This window comes from Hyla sarda, chromosome 4, assembly GCF_029499605.1.
Source record: "Hyla sarda isolate aHylSar1 chromosome 4, aHylSar1.hap1, whole genome shotgun sequence".
Classification (NCBI taxonomy): domain Eukaryota; kingdom Metazoa; phylum Chordata; class Amphibia; order Anura; family Hylidae; genus Hyla; species Hyla sarda.
In genome coordinates, this window is record NC_079192.1 from 13,359,478 (window position 1) to 13,380,542 (window position 21,065).

The window sequence follows — 21,065 nt, forward strand, 5'->3', positions numbered from 1 at the left end:
AGATGTTGCAAAACTACAACTCCCAGCATGCCCAGACAGTTGTGTGGGCATGCTAGGAGTTGTAGTTTTGCAACATCTGGAGTGCCAAAGTTTGCAGTGGTCTCTATATTCTAGCTCTCCAGATGTTGCAAAACTACAAATCCCAGCATGCCCAAACAGCTGTCTGAGCATGCTAGGAGTTGTAGTTTTGCAACATCTGGAGTGCTACAGTATAGAGACCACTGTATAGTGGTCTCAAACTGTAGCACTCCAGATGTTGCTAGGCAACTTATCGGCTTCCGTCGGATCCAGGGAGCCAGCTGCACGACATGCCGCCCGTGCCGATCACCGCAGCCAATCGTCGCCCGCAGCCTCGCCCGCAGGGTAAGTGGACTCTGGCGCTGGTCCTCTGTCATTTCCCCGTTCTGCCCCGCCTATTGTGGGTGGGCAGGACGGGGAAAACGAAAGTTAACCCCCCCGCCCCCGATCTGCTATTGGTGGTCACGTCTAGACCACCAATAGAAGGGATAGGAGGGGTGGTCCCCCTGCCATCTCACTCCTATCTCTTCATGGCGATTGTGGGTGTCTTAGACAACCGCAATCCCCCTTTTATTCCGGGTCACCATAGACCCGTAATGACCCGGAATCACGCAAATCGCAAGTGTGAATTCACTTGTGATCTGCCACGATCGCCGACATGGGGGGGGGGGGCTGATGACCCCCACTGGGCATTTGCGCGGGGTGCCTGCTGATAGATATCAGCAGTCACCCCGGTCCCCGCCCGGCAGGGACCGAAATTCCCACGGACGTATGCGTACGTCCATGGTCCTTAAGGGGTCAAGTCACTGCTCAGTTCATTTGCTTGTGCAGTCTGCCATCTACTGGACATGTCATGTAATGGCAGAATAATAACACAACAGTTAGGCTGGGTTCACACTACGTTTTGTCCCATACGGGAGCGCATACGGCAGGGGGGAGCTAAAAGCTCGCGCTCCCGTATGTTACCGTATGCGCTCCCGTATGTCATTCATTTCAATGAGCCGACCGGAGTGAAACGTTCGGTCGGCTCATTTTTGCGCCGTATGCGCTTTTACAACCGGACCTAAAACCGTGGTTGACCACAGTTTTAGGTCCGGTTGTAAAAGCGCATACGGCGCAAAAATGAGCCGACCGGACCGAACGTTTCACTCCGGTCGGCTCATTGAAATGAATGACATACGGGAGCGCATACGAAGGCATACGGGAGCGCGAGGTTTTAGCTCCCTCCTGCCGTATGCGCTCCCGTATGGGACAAAACGTAGTGTGAACCCACCCTAATCCGAGGGGGATTGTGATGTAGGTGAAATGGGGCCATGGTTTAAAGGGGTACTCCAGTGGAAAACATTTTTTTTTAAATCAACTGGTGCCAGAAAGTTAAACAGATTTGTAAATTACTTCTATTAAAAAAATCTTTACCCTTCCAGTACTTTTTAGCAGCTGTATGCTACAGAGGAAATTATTTTCTTTTTGAATTTCTTTTTTGTCTTGTCCACAGTGCTCTCTGCTGACACTTGATGCCCATATCAGGAACTGTCCAGAGCAGGAGAAAATCCCCATTGCTGACACCTCTGTCCGTGTCAGGAACTGTCCAGAGTAGCATAGGTTTGCTATGGGGATTTTCTCCTGCTCAGGACAGTTCCTGATACGGGCATCAGGTGTCAGCAGAGAGCACTGTGGACAAGACAAAAAAGAAATTCAAAAAGAAAAGAATTTCCTCTGTGGCATACAGCTGCTAAAAAGTACTGGAAGGGTAAAGATTTTTTTATTAGAAGTCATTTACAAATCTGTTTAACTTTCTGACACCAGTTGATTTAAAAAAAAAGTTTTCCACCGGAGTACCCCTTTAAGAAAAGTTAGTTTTCTTTGAGGAAAACTTCATCACGATTCTCTCTTCACAGTTAAGTGACTGTCGATTATGAGTTTTCTGCCTTAAAGGGGTACTCCACTCGCCAGCATTCGGAACATTTAGTTCCGAACTTCGTATGCGTGCTGTGGGTGTCGGCCATGCCCCCTTGTGACGTCAGGCCACGCCCCCTGAATGCAAGTCTATGGGAGGGGCGTGATGGCCGTCACGCCCCCTCCCATAGACTTGCATTCAGGGGGGTGTGGCCGACCCTCGCAGCGCGCACACAAAGTTCTGGAACTAAATGTTCTGGACACTGGCCAGTGGAGTACCCCTTTAAGTAAATATTGTACTAACAGTGAGGCTTGTGCTGCATCATAAAAAAACTACTCAGCCAGAGGTGTTATGGGACTGTTGATATTTGGTTCTGCCCGTGACAGTAACAGCTATCTGAGAACATAACTAGGGGGCGCTCACTAGCTGTAGTCAGGAGGACATTTTTATAGGGAGCACAAGGGGCCATTGCCCAAGTTTTTTTTTATTCACCTAGAAATTAGTGCAATAGACAATATATTTAGATCAGCACCTACGTTCCAAGCCCCTGGGCTCCTCTTGTACTCCGGGAGGTCATTCACTGGGTCCTGACACGGTCCAGCATCAGGATCATGTGTGCGGAGGACAATCATACAGAGGGCTGATCTGGGGTCTGCACTGATAAATGGGTCTACCCTGGGATCTGAATTCATCTATAGGTCTAGTCTGGGGTCTGAATTCATGTAAGGGTCTGGCCGGGGATCTGAATTATTTACAGGGGTACTCCACTGCCAGAATAGGGGATAAGATGTCTGATCCCGGGGTTCCCATGATCTCCCACAGCACCTGGCATTCTAAACAAATGGGGGGGGGGGGGGGTTCTTGCAGCAGTGGTTGTGACATCATGACCACGCCCCTTGTGATCTCACACCACCCCACCCCCCCTCCATTCATGTCTTTGGGAGGGGGGGGGGGGGCGTGTAGTCATGTCCATAGATATGAATAGAGGGGGTGTGGCATGATGGAACAAGTGGTCGTGGTCATGACACCACAATCACGGCCTCTGGCCTCACGGGCTCAAGAACCCTGGCGAACCAATGTACCCATCAATGTCTGTTCTGAGATCTCAATTATTTAAGTGGTCTGGTCTGGGATCGGAATTCATTTAGGGGTCAGGTCTGGGGTCTGCATTGCTTAAAGGAAAGCGGTCACCCGTTTACCCGCACTATAAGCCGATGCACTGGGTCATAGTGCGGGTGAACAGGAGACCGATGGGGGGGTCTCGGACTGCTATACCTACCTACACAGCCCCGATCCCCCCGATAGTCCCCCTCTTCCAGCACTGATTTGCGCTTTGAGGTGGGCATGCCGGCTAGATTTATATATTCATAAGCGCCGGTCACGTGACCAGCGCTTACGAATATTTTAATCTAGCCGGCAGATCCGCCTAAAAGCGCAAATCAGTGCTGGAAGAGGGGGACTATCGGGGGGATCGGGGCTGTGTAGGTAGGTATAGCAGTCCGAGACCCCCCCATCGGTCTCCTGTTCACCCGCACTATGACCCAGTGCATCGGCTTATAGTGCGGGTAAACGGGTGACCGCTTTCCTTTAAGGGGTCTAGTCTGGGATCTGAAATAATTTAGGGTTCTGCATTGCTTGAGGGATCTGGTCTGGGATATGAATTTAGGGGTCTGGTCTGGGATATGAATTTAGGGATCTGGTCTGGGGTCTGAATAACTTTAGGAGTCTGGTCTGGGGGGGGGGGGGGGGGTCTGCATTGATTACGGGGTCTGGTCTTGCGTCCGTAATAATTTAGGGATCTGGACTTGGGTCTGAATTTATTTGTGACAATATAGAAGTTAGGGCTGGATGTTCGGATGTCTCAGATGTTTGGTTAGTTCCTTTTAGGTCCATCAGTGACCACTATGACTTACATATGCACCCTGTATAGTCACTGCGCGGCTCTGTGGAATGGGCCTATAGTAGTGGAGAAGCATTGTAGCTGGCATGGACGGCTTTTAGGGTATTGTCGCCTTTATAGGTGCCTGGTGATGTTATCACCAAAGTAACATCATCATTGTAATTTTGTGAGTTCATTAGAGGGGTCCTAAGGGCCCCACATAACATTGTGTAACCATCGCATACATTTCTACTTTAAAGGGATTGTCCATGAATAGAAAACCAGAGCTAATTCCTTTCAAAATAGCGCCACCCTTGTCGTGTGGTTGTGTGTGGTATTGCAGCTCAGTTCCGTTGAAGTGAATGGAAACAAGTTGTAATGCCACACACAACCTGTGGATAGGGGGTGGCACTGTTTTTGGAAGAAATTAGTTCTGGTTTTCTATTTCTAGACAACCCCTTTAAGTGCATCTGACATAGGACCTTCCAAAGAAAAGTCAGGTGCTCGGGCTCTTCAGGTGTTTCCAGAATCTTATAGCTACAAAAACATCGATTGACAGTGACCTGGACCTCAGTGTTTCTTTGTTGTATAGACATGACTGGGGTCTGGGTGTTTAGACCCGGATTACAGGGGGACTCACTGCTCTTCCAGCTACGATGCAGGCCCATTGATTTTCTATAGGTGGCAGGGCCGGCTCTGCCTATAGGCTAAATAGGCGGCTGCCTAGAGCGCCCTCTTGAGGGGGTGTGCCGCCCTGCCTGCCGCAAGAAACATCCGAACCACTTGCTCAGTCAGCTGCAGTAGTAAGGCGGGGCTTGTCAAAGGGCGGAGCCAATGGGAGGAGTCAATGGGGCAACAAAATTAGCTTTTGCCTAAGGGGGCCAAAATCCTTGCAGTGGCCCTGTATAGATCGAACGGACTTTAAAAGTTCCTAAGTCCATGGAACCACCCAAAAAAATGATCTAGGCAAAACAATGGTCTTCTCCAAGATATTTCTTTTTTTTTAAGGAGGGTTCACTGTATAAAGGACATAGAGATTATCTAAAAACAACAACAACAAAAAAGCCTTTTAAGGGGTACTCCACTGGAAAACATTATTATTATTATTATTTTTAATCAACTGGTGCCGTAAACTTCAACAGATTTGTAAATTACTTTCAGTACTTACTGGGGAGCATACAGCAGCCGATTAGTTCTTTTCTTTTTGAATTTCCTTTCTGTCTGACCACAGTGCTCTCTGCTGACACCTCTGTCCGTGTCAGGAACTGTCCAGAGCAGGAGAGGTTTGCTATGGAGATTTGCTCCTACTCTGGACAGTTCCTGACACGGACAGAGATGTCAGCAGAGAGCACTGTGTTCATACAGAAAGGAAATTCAAAAAGAAAAGAACTTCCTGTGGAGCATACAGCAGCTGATAAGTACTGGAAGGATTAAGATTTTTATATAAAAGTAATTTACACATCTGTTAAACGTTCTGGCATCAATTGATATAAGAAAAATAAAATTCAGCGGAGTACCCCTTTAAGGCATTTTTAAGACATTGCACACACAACTCTTGACCCCGTCGACCGATTCCAGTTTCGTCCTAACAAAGCTGCAGACCCCGGTAGGACAACGGAACGTCTGGTGTAGAATCTTCTGCAACACCATCTGGTAACCCTGCTCCTGGGCTCTTTCCAGAGGTTCCTCGCTACAAACCACCCCGATCACTTGGGTAGAACACATGGTCACCCGTGTTTTGATGTCAACAAGAATCTCTTTGACCTGAGCCATGTTCTCCTCATCCTTGAGGAATTCTGAGCGAAAGACCACCAAGATAAGCGGGTAAGGGAAGGATCTTGGTTTGGGTAGTTGGATACACTCTTTGGACGACTTCTTTTGGTTCCCTGGTATCCTGTTGTCCTCTTTCTCATGGGTGTCCATTTTACATTGGTCATCACCAAAAAGGGCTTTGATAACCTCTTTGAAAACCCGGGTTCTTTCGGAGTTCCGGGCAGACGGGCAGACATTTCCCAGAAGGAGAAACCTCTCTTTACCTCCCAACTGGACCACCAGTTCTCCAAACGCTCTCTCCAGCTCAACGCTGTCGTCTTCTATCAGCTGATATCCATCTGTGAAAAACATTTTAGAAATTGTATCGAAATTAGGGGTCATAATACAGAGTCGTAGTAGCATAAATCCCAAATATTTTACTGTTTGACGCTTAAAGGGGTACTCCGGTGGAAAACATTTTTTTTAATCAACTGGTGCCAGAAAGTAAAAAACAGATTTGTAAATGACTTCTATAAAAAAAAATATTAATCCTTCCAGTACTTATTAGCTGCTGAATACTACAGAGGAAATTCTTTTCTTTTTGTAACACAGAGCTCTCTGCTGACATCACGAGCACAGTGCTCTCTGCTGACATCTCTGTCCATTTTAGGAACTGTACAGAGCAGCGTATGTTTGCTATGGGGATTTTCTCCTACTCTGCTGACACCTCTGTCAATTTTAGGAACTGTCCAGAGAGCACTGTGGTCATAATGTCAGCAGAGAGCTCTGAGTTCCAAAAAGAAAAGAATTTCCCCTGTAGTGTTCAGCAGCTAATACGTACTGGAAGGATTAAGATTTTTTCATAGAAGTAATTTACAAATCTGTTTTCTTTTTTCTTTTTATCAACTGGGGCCAGAAAGTTAAACAGATTTGTAAATTACTTCTATGAAAAAATCTTAATCCTTCCAGTAATTATTAGCTGCTGAATACTACAGAGGAAATTATTTTCTTTTTGGAACACAGTGCTCTCTGCTGACATCACAAGCACAGTGCTCTCTGCTGACATCTCTGTCCATTTTAGGAACTGTCCAGAACATCATATGTTTTCTATGGGGATTTTCTCCTACTCTGGACAGTTCCTAAAATGGACAGATATGTCAGCAGAGAGCACTGTGCTCATGATGTCAGCAGAGAGCTCTGTGTTCCAAAAAGAAAAGAATTTCCTCTGTAGTGTTCAGCAGCTAATATGTACTGGAAGGATTAAGATTTTTTTAAATAGAAGTAATTTACAAATCTGTTTAACTTTCTGGCACCAGTTGATTAAAAAATAAATAAATAAATAAATAAATAAAGATTTCCACCGGAGTACCCCTTTAAAGAGGTACTCTCCCCCTAGACATCTTATCGCCTATCAAAAGGAAAGGGGGATGAGATGTCTGATCGGAACCCCCGTGATCTCTGGCGCGGAACATCAGACATCTTGTGAACAGAGTCAACTCCATGCCAGATGGCGACCACAGCCGTCACGTCCCTTCCGTTCATTTCTATAGGAGGCGGCGTGACGGCTATGTACTAGCAGTGACCGCCCACTCCCATAGATATGAATGGAGGGGAGTGGCTTGTCATCATGAACATGAAAGCTCCAAGTGTTCAGAACGCCGGGGGGGCCGGCCCGGAGATCGGACATCCTATGGGTAGGGGATAAGATGTCTATGGGAGGAGTACCCCATGCTATGGCCTTGCCTGATCATGTAAAGAAGGTCCAAGCAGAAGACATTCTAGAGCAGTGGTCTCAAACTGTGGCCCTCAAGATGTGGCAAAACTTCAACTCCCAGCATGCCCGGACAGCCGTTGGCCGTTGGCCAACGGCTGTCCGGGCATGCTGGGAGTTGAAGTTTTGCCACATCTTGAGGGCCACAGTTTGAGACGAATGTTCTAGAGGAACCTTAGACGTGGTGATAAAAATGATACATCTATCGATCTAAGGTTGAGCAGGACCCATAAAGCTTGCCCTACAAGGTCCAGTCAACAACTAAATCGCCCAACTATACAACTCCTAAAAATGCATGTTTTTCGCAATAAAAAAAGAGGTGTAAGCCACTTCTCAACCACTTATCTCCTTCAGAACTAAAGGAACTTGCCCCATTCTTAATATACTGGAAGGCCCGATAGACATTAGATGGTTGACCATCTGATCACTGGGTTTGTCCAACACAAATCTAACGTGTATGGCCAGCTTAAAGGGGTACTCCGGTGGAAAACTTTATTTTATTTAAACGAACTGGTGCCAGAAAGTTAAACAGATTTGTAAATTATTTCTATTAAAAAATCTTTACCCTTCCAGTACTTAATAGCAGCTGTATGCTAGAGAGGAAATTCTTTTCTTTTTGATTTTTTTTTTGTCTTGTCCACAGTGCTCTCTGCTGACACCTCTGTCTGTGTCATGAACTGTCCAGAGCAGCATAGGTTTGCTATGGGGATTTTCTCCTGCTCTGGACAGTTCCTGATAACGGGCATCAGGTGTCAGCAGAGAGCACTGTGGACAAGACAAAAAAGAAATTTGAAAATAAAAGAATTTCCTCTGTAGCATATAGCTGCTAAAAAGTACTGGAAGGATAAAGATTTTTTTTTTTTAATAGAAGTCATTTACAAATCTGTTTAACTAGATTAAAACATTTTTTTTTTTATAAATCAACTGGTGTAAAGGGGTTCTCCCCCATAAGGTGATTTTAGTACGTACCTGGCAGACCGTAATGGACATACTTAGGAAGGATCTGTGCTTGTCTTGGGGCTAAATTGCTATGTAGTCAGATTACCATAACACTATGACTATCTTTTTGTGAACTGGCTATTTCCTGTTGGAGCTAGTTCCCTCAAATTACAAGTCCAATGATTCCTTGTTTGTAAGTGCGAGGTCTCTTTTCTCCCTCCCACACATTAGCCACCCCACCCATTGAAACACACACTGTGCTCCTTTCCATGCAATAGATCAGTGTTTTCTAACCAGGTGTTGCAATACTACAATTATTGCAGAATGATCTCTGACCCACCCAGCGGTCGCTCCACCCATTGAAGCACAGACAGGTTCCCTCTATACACCTGATTAGTGATGTAATGTCTCAAGCCACACTGCAACCTGGGAAAACCTAAGAAAACACTCATTTTGTATGCTGTTAAAAATAAACACCGGGGCAAAGATCACATAAGAATTACAAGACCACCATCAAACACAGGTACAGACACTATATTATGAATTACACTAACTTTACAGCCCCTGTAGCCTAGTCAAAAAAAATCCCTGAATACCCCTTTAAGTCTGCAGGGTTACATCATTGGTATTTTTTCAGGGCGTCTCAAAATAAATATGACTTGCCGTCAGCTGTGTCTTATCAGGTACTGTGTGACTTGATAAGAGGTGGAATGAGTATGGTGTGTATGTGCGTGTGCGTGTGTGTGCGTGTGTGGGGGTGGGGGTGGGGGGAAGGGTGACGCTAATATGGAACACAGCTGGAGTAGCTCCCATTGGGGAATGAGGCTTTTAGGGGTTCATGGAAGTAAAATGATGGGGGAACATGGAGACATAACCCAGTAGTACTGACAACTAGTGGCCAATATATATATATATATATATATATATATATATATATATATATATAGTGTAGAGATTCATCTCAGGATGCTGCAGAAACCAGTTCACAATTTGGTAAAAATTTATTATTCTAAATGACTATTTGGGAATTTAACATTTGAGTATTTATTATTATTATTATTATATATATATATTTTTTTACAATATCTTTAATTTTTATCATTAGATAAACGTGAGACTATATTTTAGATTTAGGCTGTAAGATGTATGGGTCAAAATTGTAAACCAACAATTTATAAAAAAAATTAAATAAAAATAAAGGGCTTTAATAGCCGCCCCGGTACCTCCTGTGTGGGACCTGGCAATATATGTGTCCTCCGGCCCCTACCTTCCAAGATAAGCGCAAGTGACGGCCTGCCTAGCCAATCACCGGCTGAGAGAGGGGTCCTGTCCAAGCCTGTGATTGGCTGAGTGGGCCGTCACTTGAACTGGTCTACGAGGGTGCGGGCCGGAGCGCCCCAAAGATGGGATTGTTGTCAGGCCCCATACAGGAGATCGCAGGGGGTCCGAATACTAGGATGCCATACTCTGGGGATAGGGGATAAGTTCCCTGGAGTACCCCTTTATATAACACAGCTCTCCTGATTACATCATTATTTGTAATGTGATTAACGCAGGATACAAAACATTTCCTCATTCTTATCCATAGATAAAGCTCATAAACCCCAAACCTTCCATTCTCCATCTCACATATATTATGTATTGGTCGTGTTTTGCCTCCTGTATTAAACTCCAGAGGTGCACTCACTATTCTGCTGGGGGTACACAGTGACTCCACCAGCAGAATAGTGAGTACAGCTTTGGTGTATAATACAGGATATAACTCAGGATCAGTACAGGATAAGTAATGTAATGTATGTACACAGTGACCTCACCAGCAGAATAGTGAGTACAGCTCTGGAGTATAATACAGGATATAACTCAGGGTCAGTACAGGATAAGTAATGTAATGTATGTACACAGTGATCTCACCAGCAGAATAGTGAGTACAGCTCTGGAGTATAATACAGGATATAACTCAGGGTCAGTACAGGATAAGTAATGTAATGTATGTACACAGTGATCTCACCAGCAGAATAATGAGTACAGCTCTGGAGTATAATACAGGATATAACTCAGGATCAGTACAGGATAAGTAATGTAATGTATATACACAGTGACCTCACCAGCAGAATAATGAGTACAGCTCTGGAGTATAATACAGGATATAACTCAGGATCAGTAAGTAATATTTAAACATAGGCATTCTCCTACTATACCTTGAGTTGTTTGGCCTCATGGAGACAAATATGAAGACATCAAGTAACATTCTCAAGAACAATGATGTCTCTACCTGATGATGTTGTCACTCCCATTGTTTCCATAATGATCCTTTTTACCGCCAAAATGGACTTTGGTTCGGAGCTGTTGTAGCAGCAGACTCCCCATGGCTGATCCTTAAAGACCTGACTCATCCAGTTTCCCAGCTGTCCCATCGGCTCCATCTTTTTCTCATCATGAAAGGTGTCCCAGGAGTAGACAATTCCCACAATGGCAGATCCAGATTGCTTCGTCCTCACCTGGATATCCTTCAAGATCTCTTTAATCATATTTGTGGAGTCCAGTATAAGTCGTCCCCGAAACACGGCCAGAACAATGGGAAACTCCAGCATCCTCGATTTCGATGGAGACTTCGAGGTGATTGAAGTCATAAAATTGTTGGTTCCGTACGTAGTCTTTTTGTTGGCTTTCCAAAAATGTTCTTTTTTGGGCAACTGAAAGAGAGCAGACGACAATTCTTCCAACATCTCATGACTGCCACCATCGTCTCCTGGATTGTATCCAGCCTCGCCCACCAGTAGAATGTTCTCCTTTCCTCCTAGGTTACTGATCCTTTCCCAGAACAGATCATTCAGTCCATCCGAGCCAACATTTCGCGTTCCAATGAGCTTAACCTGGCTGGAGGTTTGCCAATTCTGGAGAGGTTGGCTTTCATTGAGAAGATGGAGATCAGAAGATGATGGCCTCAGGAACTGAAGGATGGAGGAAATCCTCTCAGACAGGTTCATATTTCGTCTCTAGAGTCTTCAGCTCCTCCTGTCAACAAATTTCCCCTTAGTATAGTGACTTAAAGTGGCTCATTCGCCATCAATGTTCTTGGACGTTCTCCTTTGGCTTCAGGTCTCCGCTCACTTTCTGAACTATGTGAAGTGGCAGCTCTCCTGTGTGCACTCTCTTATCTCTTCCCAGACGTATTAATCATTAATGATCCCATCATATTGGATTTAAAATTTACTTTTTGGTTACAGACTGAGTTATTTATTACAAGGGAGCCGAGGTGTGACCGGAGAGGAGAGCTGCAAAGATAAAGGCCACTTTAAAAACATAGCCTCTGCCTTCCAGGGACAAGACCACGTTTGTCATCAGGTTATGTGTGGTACGGACTCCATTGACTTCAATGAAACTGAGCTGCAAGTGGTAATACCAGACACAACCTGAGGTCAGTGGGGGTCCTGCTTTTTTTTTTCTAATCCTGGATAACCCCTTTAAAGGGGTACTCTGGAAGGGAAAAAGGGTGCCAGAAAGTTGTATAGGTTTGTAAATTACTTATATAAAAAAAACTTAACCCTTCCAATACTTATCAGCTGCTGTATATGCCACATAGTTCTTTCCAGTCTGACCACAGTGCTCTCTGCTGCCACCTCTGTCCATGTCAGGAACTTTCCAGAGCAGGAGCAAATCTCCATAGCAAACCTCTCCTGCTCTGGACAGTTCCTGACATGGACAGAGGTGTCAGCAGAGAGCACTGTGGTCAGACTGGAAAGAACTACACAACTTCCTGTGGAGTATACAGCAGCTGATAAGTACTGGTAGGGTTTAAAACATTTGAATAGAAGAAATTTACAAATCAGTTTAACCTTCTGGCACTAGTTGATTTGAAAACATAATTTTTTTCCACTGGAGTACCCCTTTAACTACATACTTAAAGTTAGAGTATTAAGGGAGTACTGCAGCCAAAATGTACTTATTCCCTATGCACAGAATAGGTGACAAGTAGCCGATTGCGGGAGTCTGAGCGCCGGGACTCCCTGCGATCTCCGGAACGGGACCTGGCTCGGAATGAGTAGTGCATGTGGTAGACGGCACGCGCTCAGCTGATTTCTATGGGAGCTCCGAGGAGACTTGAGTCTAGCACTAAGGCATCATCGACGCTCCCATAGAAATGAATGGCGCATACGCCCTCTAGTTATAGACGACACACACTCCTCACTGAGCGAGATGGAGAACGCAAGGGGTCCCAGCGGTCAGACCCCCCATATCCACCTTTGGATAGGGGATAAGTTAATTTTGGCAGCAGTTCCCCGATAACTGAAGTAACCTGAAATCTTTCTTAGCGTAAAAGGTTAATCTGTGATGTGGTTTCTTGACCACAAATGACCCATCTCAGATAAGGTTCCCAAAAAGTGGCCAAATTGGTTTTAGCGACATTGGCTGTCTGTCTAATGTGTATGGAGGTCTCCCAATTTTCTCTTGAAAGAAGACGTTGGATGAGAGAAAGATCGGATATGTTGGATATTAACAGCTTGATCCATTGTTTTTGGAGAGTCTGACAGCAGCTTACCTCTCCAATTTCCATGTACCCTATCAGAGGATTCCTAGGATGTTCCTATGTCCAGAATGGAGAGTGGTTACAGGGACCATCTATCTCTGAAGGACCTGTCCTGTATTACACAGACAAGGGAATAATATGACCACTGTGTAATGCCTAGTTTCACCTGTGATGGCGCTGCAGGGAAACTGAACACTTATTGCCAAGGTTTTCCCCCAAATTGCTGAAGGTCCCAAGAGGACATTTTGTAATCTCCTATGTATCGTCACGAGACTCTTCTAACAAAGACTGTACAAGCCCTCAACCCCTTTAAAGGGGTACTCTGCTGCTCAGCGTTTGGAACAAACTGTTCTGAACTCTGGAGCCGGGAGCTCGTGACGTCACACCCCGCCCCCTCAATGTAAGTCCATGGGAGGGGGCGTGACGGCTGTCACACCCCATCCCATACACTTGCATCGAGGGGGCGGGGCTATGATGTCAGAAGAGTTTGTTTTAAACGCTGAGCAGCGCAGTGCCCCTTTAAGATCATAAGGCATCTTTTTTATTTCCTACTATATCGATAGAGAGTATTTAGGGGTCAGAGCTCTGGCTTATTTTATACAAAGCTCCAAATCTCCTGCAAATACATAGATTTAGGAAATTACTGCATACAGTTCTACTTTTGAGTTTAATGTATAATCAGTATACAGTAAGCTCCCCCTAGTGGCAGCTGAAAGCAGACTGAAGTCTATAACTTTAACTCATGTAACAATCCACGACTTTGGTTCGAGCTCCTTTTTTCATAATGAAGCTACAATTCCCTTCTATTACAAAGAGTTAAAGGGGTATTCCATAAAAAACATATCATCTGGCTCCAGAAAGTTAAACAGATCTGGAAATGAATGCTATAAAAAATCTTAATCCTACCAGTACTTACCAGCTGCTGAAGTTGAGTTGTTCTTTTCTGACAACAGTGCTCTCTGCTGACATCTCTGTCTGTCTCAGGAACTGTCCAGAGCAGGAGAGGTTTGCTACGAGGATTTGCTGCTTAAACATCTGTGCTCCGGCCAGACACGCTGGCCGTGAGCACTCTCTTGTCATGTCCGGGCTGCCGGCAGGGCTGGGATTCACATCGCGGGACGCGCCTGCATGCGAATCCCAGCCCAACACTCACCTCCCTGGTCTTCCTGTCCTTGCAGCCGTGGTGCGCGTGCACCAGAGCTCTTACATTTAAAGGGTCAGCACTCATTCAATTAAATGTGATCACCTGTACCCTGACTATAAGTATCTGAACCTCCGCCTGCCCTGGGCCGAATCTTTGTTGCCTTGTGCCCTAGTGAAAGCATACTGTGTTCTGGATATCCTTGTTCCTTATCCCTGTTCCGTTACCTGACCCTACACCTGTGCCACCTGCCCTGACCTACTGCTAACTTGACCTCGTCTTGCCAGTTTCCTTTTGTGCCACGCCACATCCCCGCTACCTGTGTGGACGAGTCGTGCCAGGGGTAGCGACCTGGGTGCCGCCTGCCGCAGAAAATCCATCCCGCTTTGCAGCGGGCTCTAGTGAAAACCAGTGGCACATTAGACTCCGCTCCCTGGCGCGGCTCATGTCATCATCCACACAGGCCCAGAGGATCCACTACCTGCTGTGACCCTTACAGCTGCTTCTCTGGACAGTTCCGTCAGCAGAGATCACTGTTCTCAGACAGAAAAGAACAACTCAAATTCAGCAGCTGATAAGTAACAGAAGGATTAAGATTTTTTTAATTGAATTAATTTACAAATATGTTCAACTTTCTGGAGCCAGTTGATAAGAATTTTTTTTTTCATGGAATACCACTTTATACTCCCATCATGCCCTGAAAGCTTTCACCATTATGGGCGTTGTAGTTCTAGTGAGCCACAGGTTGGAGGCCAATTTTCTATTGGGATTGTAGAGGCAAAATGGTGTTCAATGGTGGACGTTCACTTTGAGAATGATTAGTCAACAACAATGTTGTCCCTCCTATATGGACGAGGACCAGGACTGTTCTTTTTCTATCCTAGACTGTGGTCACGTGACTGGCTGGGTCACATACATAATAGATAGCATGCGGTATTATATGGCACCGCACCACACCTGTCCTTCCTTTGTGTCCCATATCGGCAGAAGGATTTTCTAATCTTGGTTTCCTGGTAATGAACCTACATAGCAGTGACCTAGTGCAGAACATTGTGTGCTGTGTATATTGGGCACGCTCTGCAGATTATCTCATCCCAGAGTCCATAATGTTAGGTGGACAGTAGATGAAGTTCATTATTATTGATTGTGGGACCTGAGGAACAATTTACAGGAGCTTATCCTGAACTTAAAGGGGTGCTCCCCCCCATGGATATCTTATCCCCTACCCAAAGGATAGGGGATAAGATGTCTGATCACGAAGGATATCCCCCTCTCGTGATGTCGTGGCCACACCCCCTCAATGCAAGTTTATGGGAGGGGGCGTGAAAATACAAATAATACACGTATGTATGAAAACTATATCTAAAATGTATATAAAGAGCGCAGTACTAATCAGAACATGTTATGTTCGTGTTTTGCATTTATAGCATGTTCTGATTAGTACTGCGCTCTTTATATACATTTTAGATATAATTTTCATACATACGTGTCTTATTTGTATTTTATGACTATTGTGCACCTTATGGGTTAACTCTGTATGTACTTTATGGGTTAACTCTGTGTGGGTATAAAAACCCTCAACAACTGTTGTATGTTAAGCCTGATGAAGCCGCGCATGCGGTGAAACGCGTTGCTATTAAACCTCAATTTCTTTACCTGGGCTTTGTTCATTTCTCCGTGGTCAGCGCCGAAAATCCTGGTCTTTTGAAGTCCTGTATTTATCCTATAGGGGATATGTGGTCTAAGGGCAGAGTACCCCTTTAAGCAGGGCTCAAGTCCTAGAGGAAACACATGGGAATGGAGTTCCTGCACTTTTCCATTAGCAGGAGTCCTGCAGGACCAGCCCTTGAGTGGAAATCTTGGGGGAGTTCCCACACTTTTTTTTCCCAGGACTTTACCCTTGTGCTTAAGAAAAGGGGTTAGGACACCTTCAAAACATCACGTGCGTGCTGCTGCTGCTACAAGACAGGGTATCACCCAGCGACATATTGAAATTGTAGACAACACAAACTTACCGAGCAGACCACCAAGTGCTGATGTCCATGGACCATAACATTACCGATCCACAGCTGTGTTCGTCCTGATGGTCCCCAGCCCCAGCTGAGAAGTCCTATCATCATGAAGGAAGCCACCACTCCGCCCATGACAAGTCACCGATACGGCCAGAGATCACCTGAGCATATGCTTTCTGCATGTCAAGGACTGCTCTGCTTAGAAGCATTGGGAAAGATGAAAACGTGAATTGGGGCAGGTGAGTATGGGACATGGGTGGCATGGGACAACCTCTTTAATGGTTGCAGAAACTTTAATACGCACTATACCCATTAAGGTTGCCACACTCAGATGAGGCCCATTACACCAACAAGAGCAAAGTCCTTTCCAGAAAGTCCTTTGCCTGGTGCCAAAAACTGACTTAAACTTGTTTCATCGCGGGGGTCCCCTGCAATCTCGGCTGCGGCACCCCAGACATCCAGTGCACAGAGCAAACATTGCTCCATGCTGGATGACTGGCGATGCGGGGTGGAGGCTTGTGATGTCACGGCCACGTCCCCTCAATGCAAGTCTATGGGAGGGGGCGTGACGTCCGTCACGCCCCCTCCCATAGACTTGCATTGAGGGGGCGTGGCCGTGACGTCACAAGCGGGGCGCGGCCATGACGTCAGGAGCCTCCGGTTCTGCACCCGACACTCTTAACAAACGCCAGGTGCAGCAGGGAGATCACGAGAGGTCCCCAGCGGCGGGACATCCCACGATCAGACATCTTATCCCCTATCCTTTGGATAGGGGATAAGATGTCTAGGGGGCAGAGTACCCCTTTAAGTGTGTACGGCCGTCTCTGTATAATGATCGCTCATTAGACCATCGGTCATTCAATGGTTCTACCTACTTCTATGGTAGAATCGTTTTGAGGCCACTATGGATAACTGATGGATAGCACCAACCTGGTGTGCCTGGCTTTACCCAGATGTCTTCTGACACACATAAGAATCCTATAAAGTAAAGTAAAAAATAAAAAAAATTCTCAATATTGCTGTGTCCCCTTAAAATATTGATGTGTACCCTCATAATATTGCCGTGTATCCCCTTAAAATATTGCCATGTACCATCATAATATTTGCCATGTACGCTCATAATATTGCCGTGTACCCTCATAATATTGTTGTGTACCCTCATAATATTACCGTATATCCTAATAATATTGCCATCTACCCTCATAATATTGCTGTGTCCCCTCATAATATTGCCGTGTCCCCTCATAATTTAGCTGTGTACCCTCATAATATTGCTGTGTCCCCTCATAATTTAGCTGTGTACCCTCATAATATTGCTGTGTACCTTAATAATATTGCCCCGTATCCTCATAATATTGCTGTGTCCCCTCATAATATTGCTGTGTCCCCTCATAATATTGCCGCATCCCCTCATAATATTGCCACGTCCCCTCATAATATTGCCGTGTATCCTCATAATATTGCCGTGTATCCTCATAATATTGCTGTGTCCCCTCATAATATTGCCACGTCCCCTCATAATATTGCCGTATCCCCTCATAATATTTGCCGTGTCCCCTCATAATATTGCCGTGTATCCTCATAATATTGCCGTGTCCCCTCATAATATTGCTGTGTCCCCTCATAATATTGCTGTGTATCCTCAAAATATTGCCGTGTCCCCTCATAATATTGCTGTGTCCCCTCATAATTTAGCTGTGTACCCTCATAATATTGCTGTGTCCCCTCATAATTTAGCTGTGTACCCTCATAATATTGCTGTGTACCTTAATATTGCCCCGTATCCTCATAATATTGCTGTGTCCCCTCATAATATTGCTGTGTCCCCTCATAATATTGCCGCATCCCCTCATAATATTGCCACGTCCCCTCATAATATTGCCGTATCCCCTCATAATATTTGCCGTGTCCCCTCATAATATTGCCGTGTATCCTCATAATATTGCCGTGTCCCCTCATAATATTGCTGTGTCCCCTCAAAATATTGCCGTGTCCCCTCATAATATTGCCGTGTATCCTCAAAATATTGCCGTGTCCCCTCATAATATTGCTGTGTATCCTCAAAATATTGCCGTGTCCCCTCATAATATTGCCGTGTATCCCCTCATAATATTGCCGTGTATCCCCTCATAATATTGCCGTGTCCCCTCATAATATTGCCGTGTCTCCTCATAATATTGCCGTGTCTCCTCATAATATTGCCGTGTCTCCTCATAATATTGCCGTGTACCCTCATCATATTGCTGTATCCCCTCATAATATTGCTGTATCCCCTCATAATATTGCCGTGTATCTGGTCTGGTTTCTGCAGAATAAGGGTTGTGGTCTAGGGTATTTAGACCATTACACCTGATTAAGGGGTCGGGTCTGAGGTCTGAAGACTGAGGAGTCTGGTTTGGAGTTTGTAGATTAAATTGTCTCATCTGGGGTCTGCAAATGAAAGCTTGTGTTCTAAGGTCTTCTGACCCTAGACAATACCTGTTAAACTTTAGATTAAAGGGTATGGTCTGGGGTCTGCAGAATAAGGGGTGTGGTCTGGGGGTCTGTAGATAAAGGGGTGTGCTCTGGTGTCTTAAAAATAAATGATTCAGATTCCAGACCAGACCTGTTAGAGAGCTTTCCCTATCCACATAGTAGTAGCTGATTGCGGGGGTCCGACTGCTGGGCCCCGGTGCTCAGTGAGGAGCGTTCTCTGCAGACGGCATGCGCTCCATTCATTTCTATGGGAGCGACGAAAAGACTTGAGTATAACACCCAGGCGCATCTCCAGCGTTCCCATAGAAATGAATGGAGCACGTAGACAGAACGTGCTCCTAAAGGAGAGCTTCGTCAAAAATTTACATATTCCCTACCCAGAGAATAAGTAGCTGATTGCGGGGGCTCCGATTGCTGGGCCTCGGTGCTCAGTGAGGAGTGCACGCTGTAGATGGCATGGGCTCCATTCATTTCTATGGGAGCGACGAAAAGACTTGAGTATAACACCCAGGCGCATCTCCAGCGTTCCCTTAGAAATGGAGCACGTAAACGACACGTACTCCTTGGTGAGAGAGCCAGGTCCTGTCCCAGAGATCGCGGAGGTCCCAGCGGTCAGACCCCTGTGATAAGGTACTTATCCCCTATCCTGTGGATAGGGGATGAGTTAACTTTTGTTTGAGTTCTCCTTTAAACTTCAGGGTCTGCAGATTAAAGACAAGAAGTGAGCAACAAATAATACGCATGGTCCATGATATATTGACATAAAACCCTCTAGACCTCCCAACATACAAGAATACAACTGTTGACTGAACATCGGAGATATCATTTTCATAGACAAGTTTGGTTTTCCAAACTTCCAGAGTCTCGCAGAAACTAAAGCATCAACTATTTGGGGAAGATAACATTGTGATCTTGAAGGATTCTTTAACCTAGGCCACGTTGACATAATTCCCAATTTGGGGGGGAAAGGCTGTATGAATGGGAAGGAGTTTGAGATGATAAAGTCTTTGGATGTTCCACTGTCTATCTTCAAACAAAGAATTGAGTCTTCATTACTGTACATGTCCATATGCCACATAACACAGCGTCTGGGTGTCACGGTGGTGCTCAGCAAATATCAGTCCCCCGAACTATGTGCTAGGAATGAATATCCAGCACTGACCACAAAATGACAGCTTGTCTTCTGATTGAGAGGTAGAAAAATGGAAAATTGTTCCCTGGACAAAGGTGCTTCTCCCAAGGTGTATAAGTAGTTAATTTTATTGGTAAGGCAACGCGTTTCGATCCTGGACCAGGATCTTCATCAGGCATTTTGCCTGACCACAGTGCTCTCTGCTGACACCTCTGTCCATTTTAAGAACTGTCCAGAGTAGGAGCAAATCCCCATAGAAAACCTCAGCTACCCTGGACAGTTCCTGACATGGACAGAGGTGGCAGCAGAGAGCACTGTGGTCAGACAGAAAGGAAATTCAAAAAGAAAAGAACTTCCTGTGGATCATACAGCAGCTGATAAGTACTGAAAGGATTAAGATTTTTTTTTTATAGAAGTAATTTACAATTCTGTTTAACTTTCTGGCACCAGTTGATGATAAAAAAAAAAATTCCAGTGGGGTACCCCTTTAAGGCATCAGGGCCAAGATGAATCTAAAGTAAAGAGGTGGTGAGTGCTGCATATTCATTTCATCTTCAAAAAGTCTATTGCTTTACCTAGACCGGTTTTAGGTTGTCCTCTCAAAGAGTTGACCGCCTAGGGAGCCTTCACAGGATAAAAACACATCTTTCAAGACATTTTTAAGACATTGCACATGCATCTCTTTACCCCGTCCACCGATTCCAGGTTTGTCCGCACAAAGCTGCACACCCCGGTTGGACAACTGAACGTCTGGCATAGGATCCTCTGCAACAATGTCTGGCACCTTTGCTCTTTGGTTCCGTCATGAGGCTCCTCACTAAAAACCACCCCGATCACTTGGGTAGAACACATGGTCACCCGTGTTTTGATGTCAGCAAGAGTCTCTTTGACCAGAGCCATGTTCTCCTCATCCTTGAGGAACTTTGAGCGAAAGACCACCAAGATAAGCGGGTAAGGGAAGGATCTTGGTTTGGGTAGCTGTATACATTCTTGGGTCGATTTCTTTAGGTTGTCTTGTGTTACCGTTTCGTTCTCTTCATGGGTGTCCATTCCACATTGGTCACCATCAAAGAGGGCTTCTATAATCTCCTTGAACAACCACGTTTTTTCGGAGTTACATGGCAATGGACAAATATTCCCGAGAAGGAGAAATCTCTCTTTACCCCCCAACTGGACCACGAGTTCTCGAAATGTTCTTTCCAGCTGAGTGCTGTCGTCTTCTATTAAGGCATAGCCATCTGTGAAACACATTTAGAAATTGCACTGAAACCTTGTGTAAAACATATCATCCGTATATAAACAACATACCACCACGTAGTGCCCAAATAATAGAATCTTGTCAGGTTTTTCTTGGGATTCATAGAAATAAAATGATGGGGTAACAAGTCAATGTAACCCACAGATAAAGGCAACTGGAGGCCAATATATCAGGATATTGGGGGGGGGGGGGGGGGGAGTTGACCAGTTGCCCATAGCAACCAATCAGATTGCTTCTTTCCTTTTCTACAGGCCTTTTTAAAA

The 21,065-nt window shown here is 45.3% G+C and overlaps 1 protein-coding gene and 1 long non-coding RNA gene across 2 annotated transcripts in view; one reads left to right on the plus strand and one right to left on the minus strand.

Moving 5' to 3' along the window:
* The window catches only part of LOC130367556 (uncharacterized), a 101,099-nt gene that overhangs the window by 44,123 nt on the left and 35,911 nt on the right, over positions 1 to 21,065 (plus strand). The window lies entirely within an intron of this gene.
* LOC130367554 (uncharacterized) lies at positions 5,198 to 11,360 on the minus strand. The gene is made up of 2 exons (XM_056570028.1): positions 10,529 to 11,360; positions 5,198 to 5,905 (listed from the first exon to the last, which is right to left on the minus strand). Exons 1-2 carry the CDS (start codon positions 11,241 to 11,243, stop codon positions 5,316 to 5,318), a joined length of 1,305 nt encoding a protein of 434 aa, XP_056426003.1. The 5' UTR covers positions 11,244 to 11,360; the 3' UTR covers positions 5,198 to 5,315.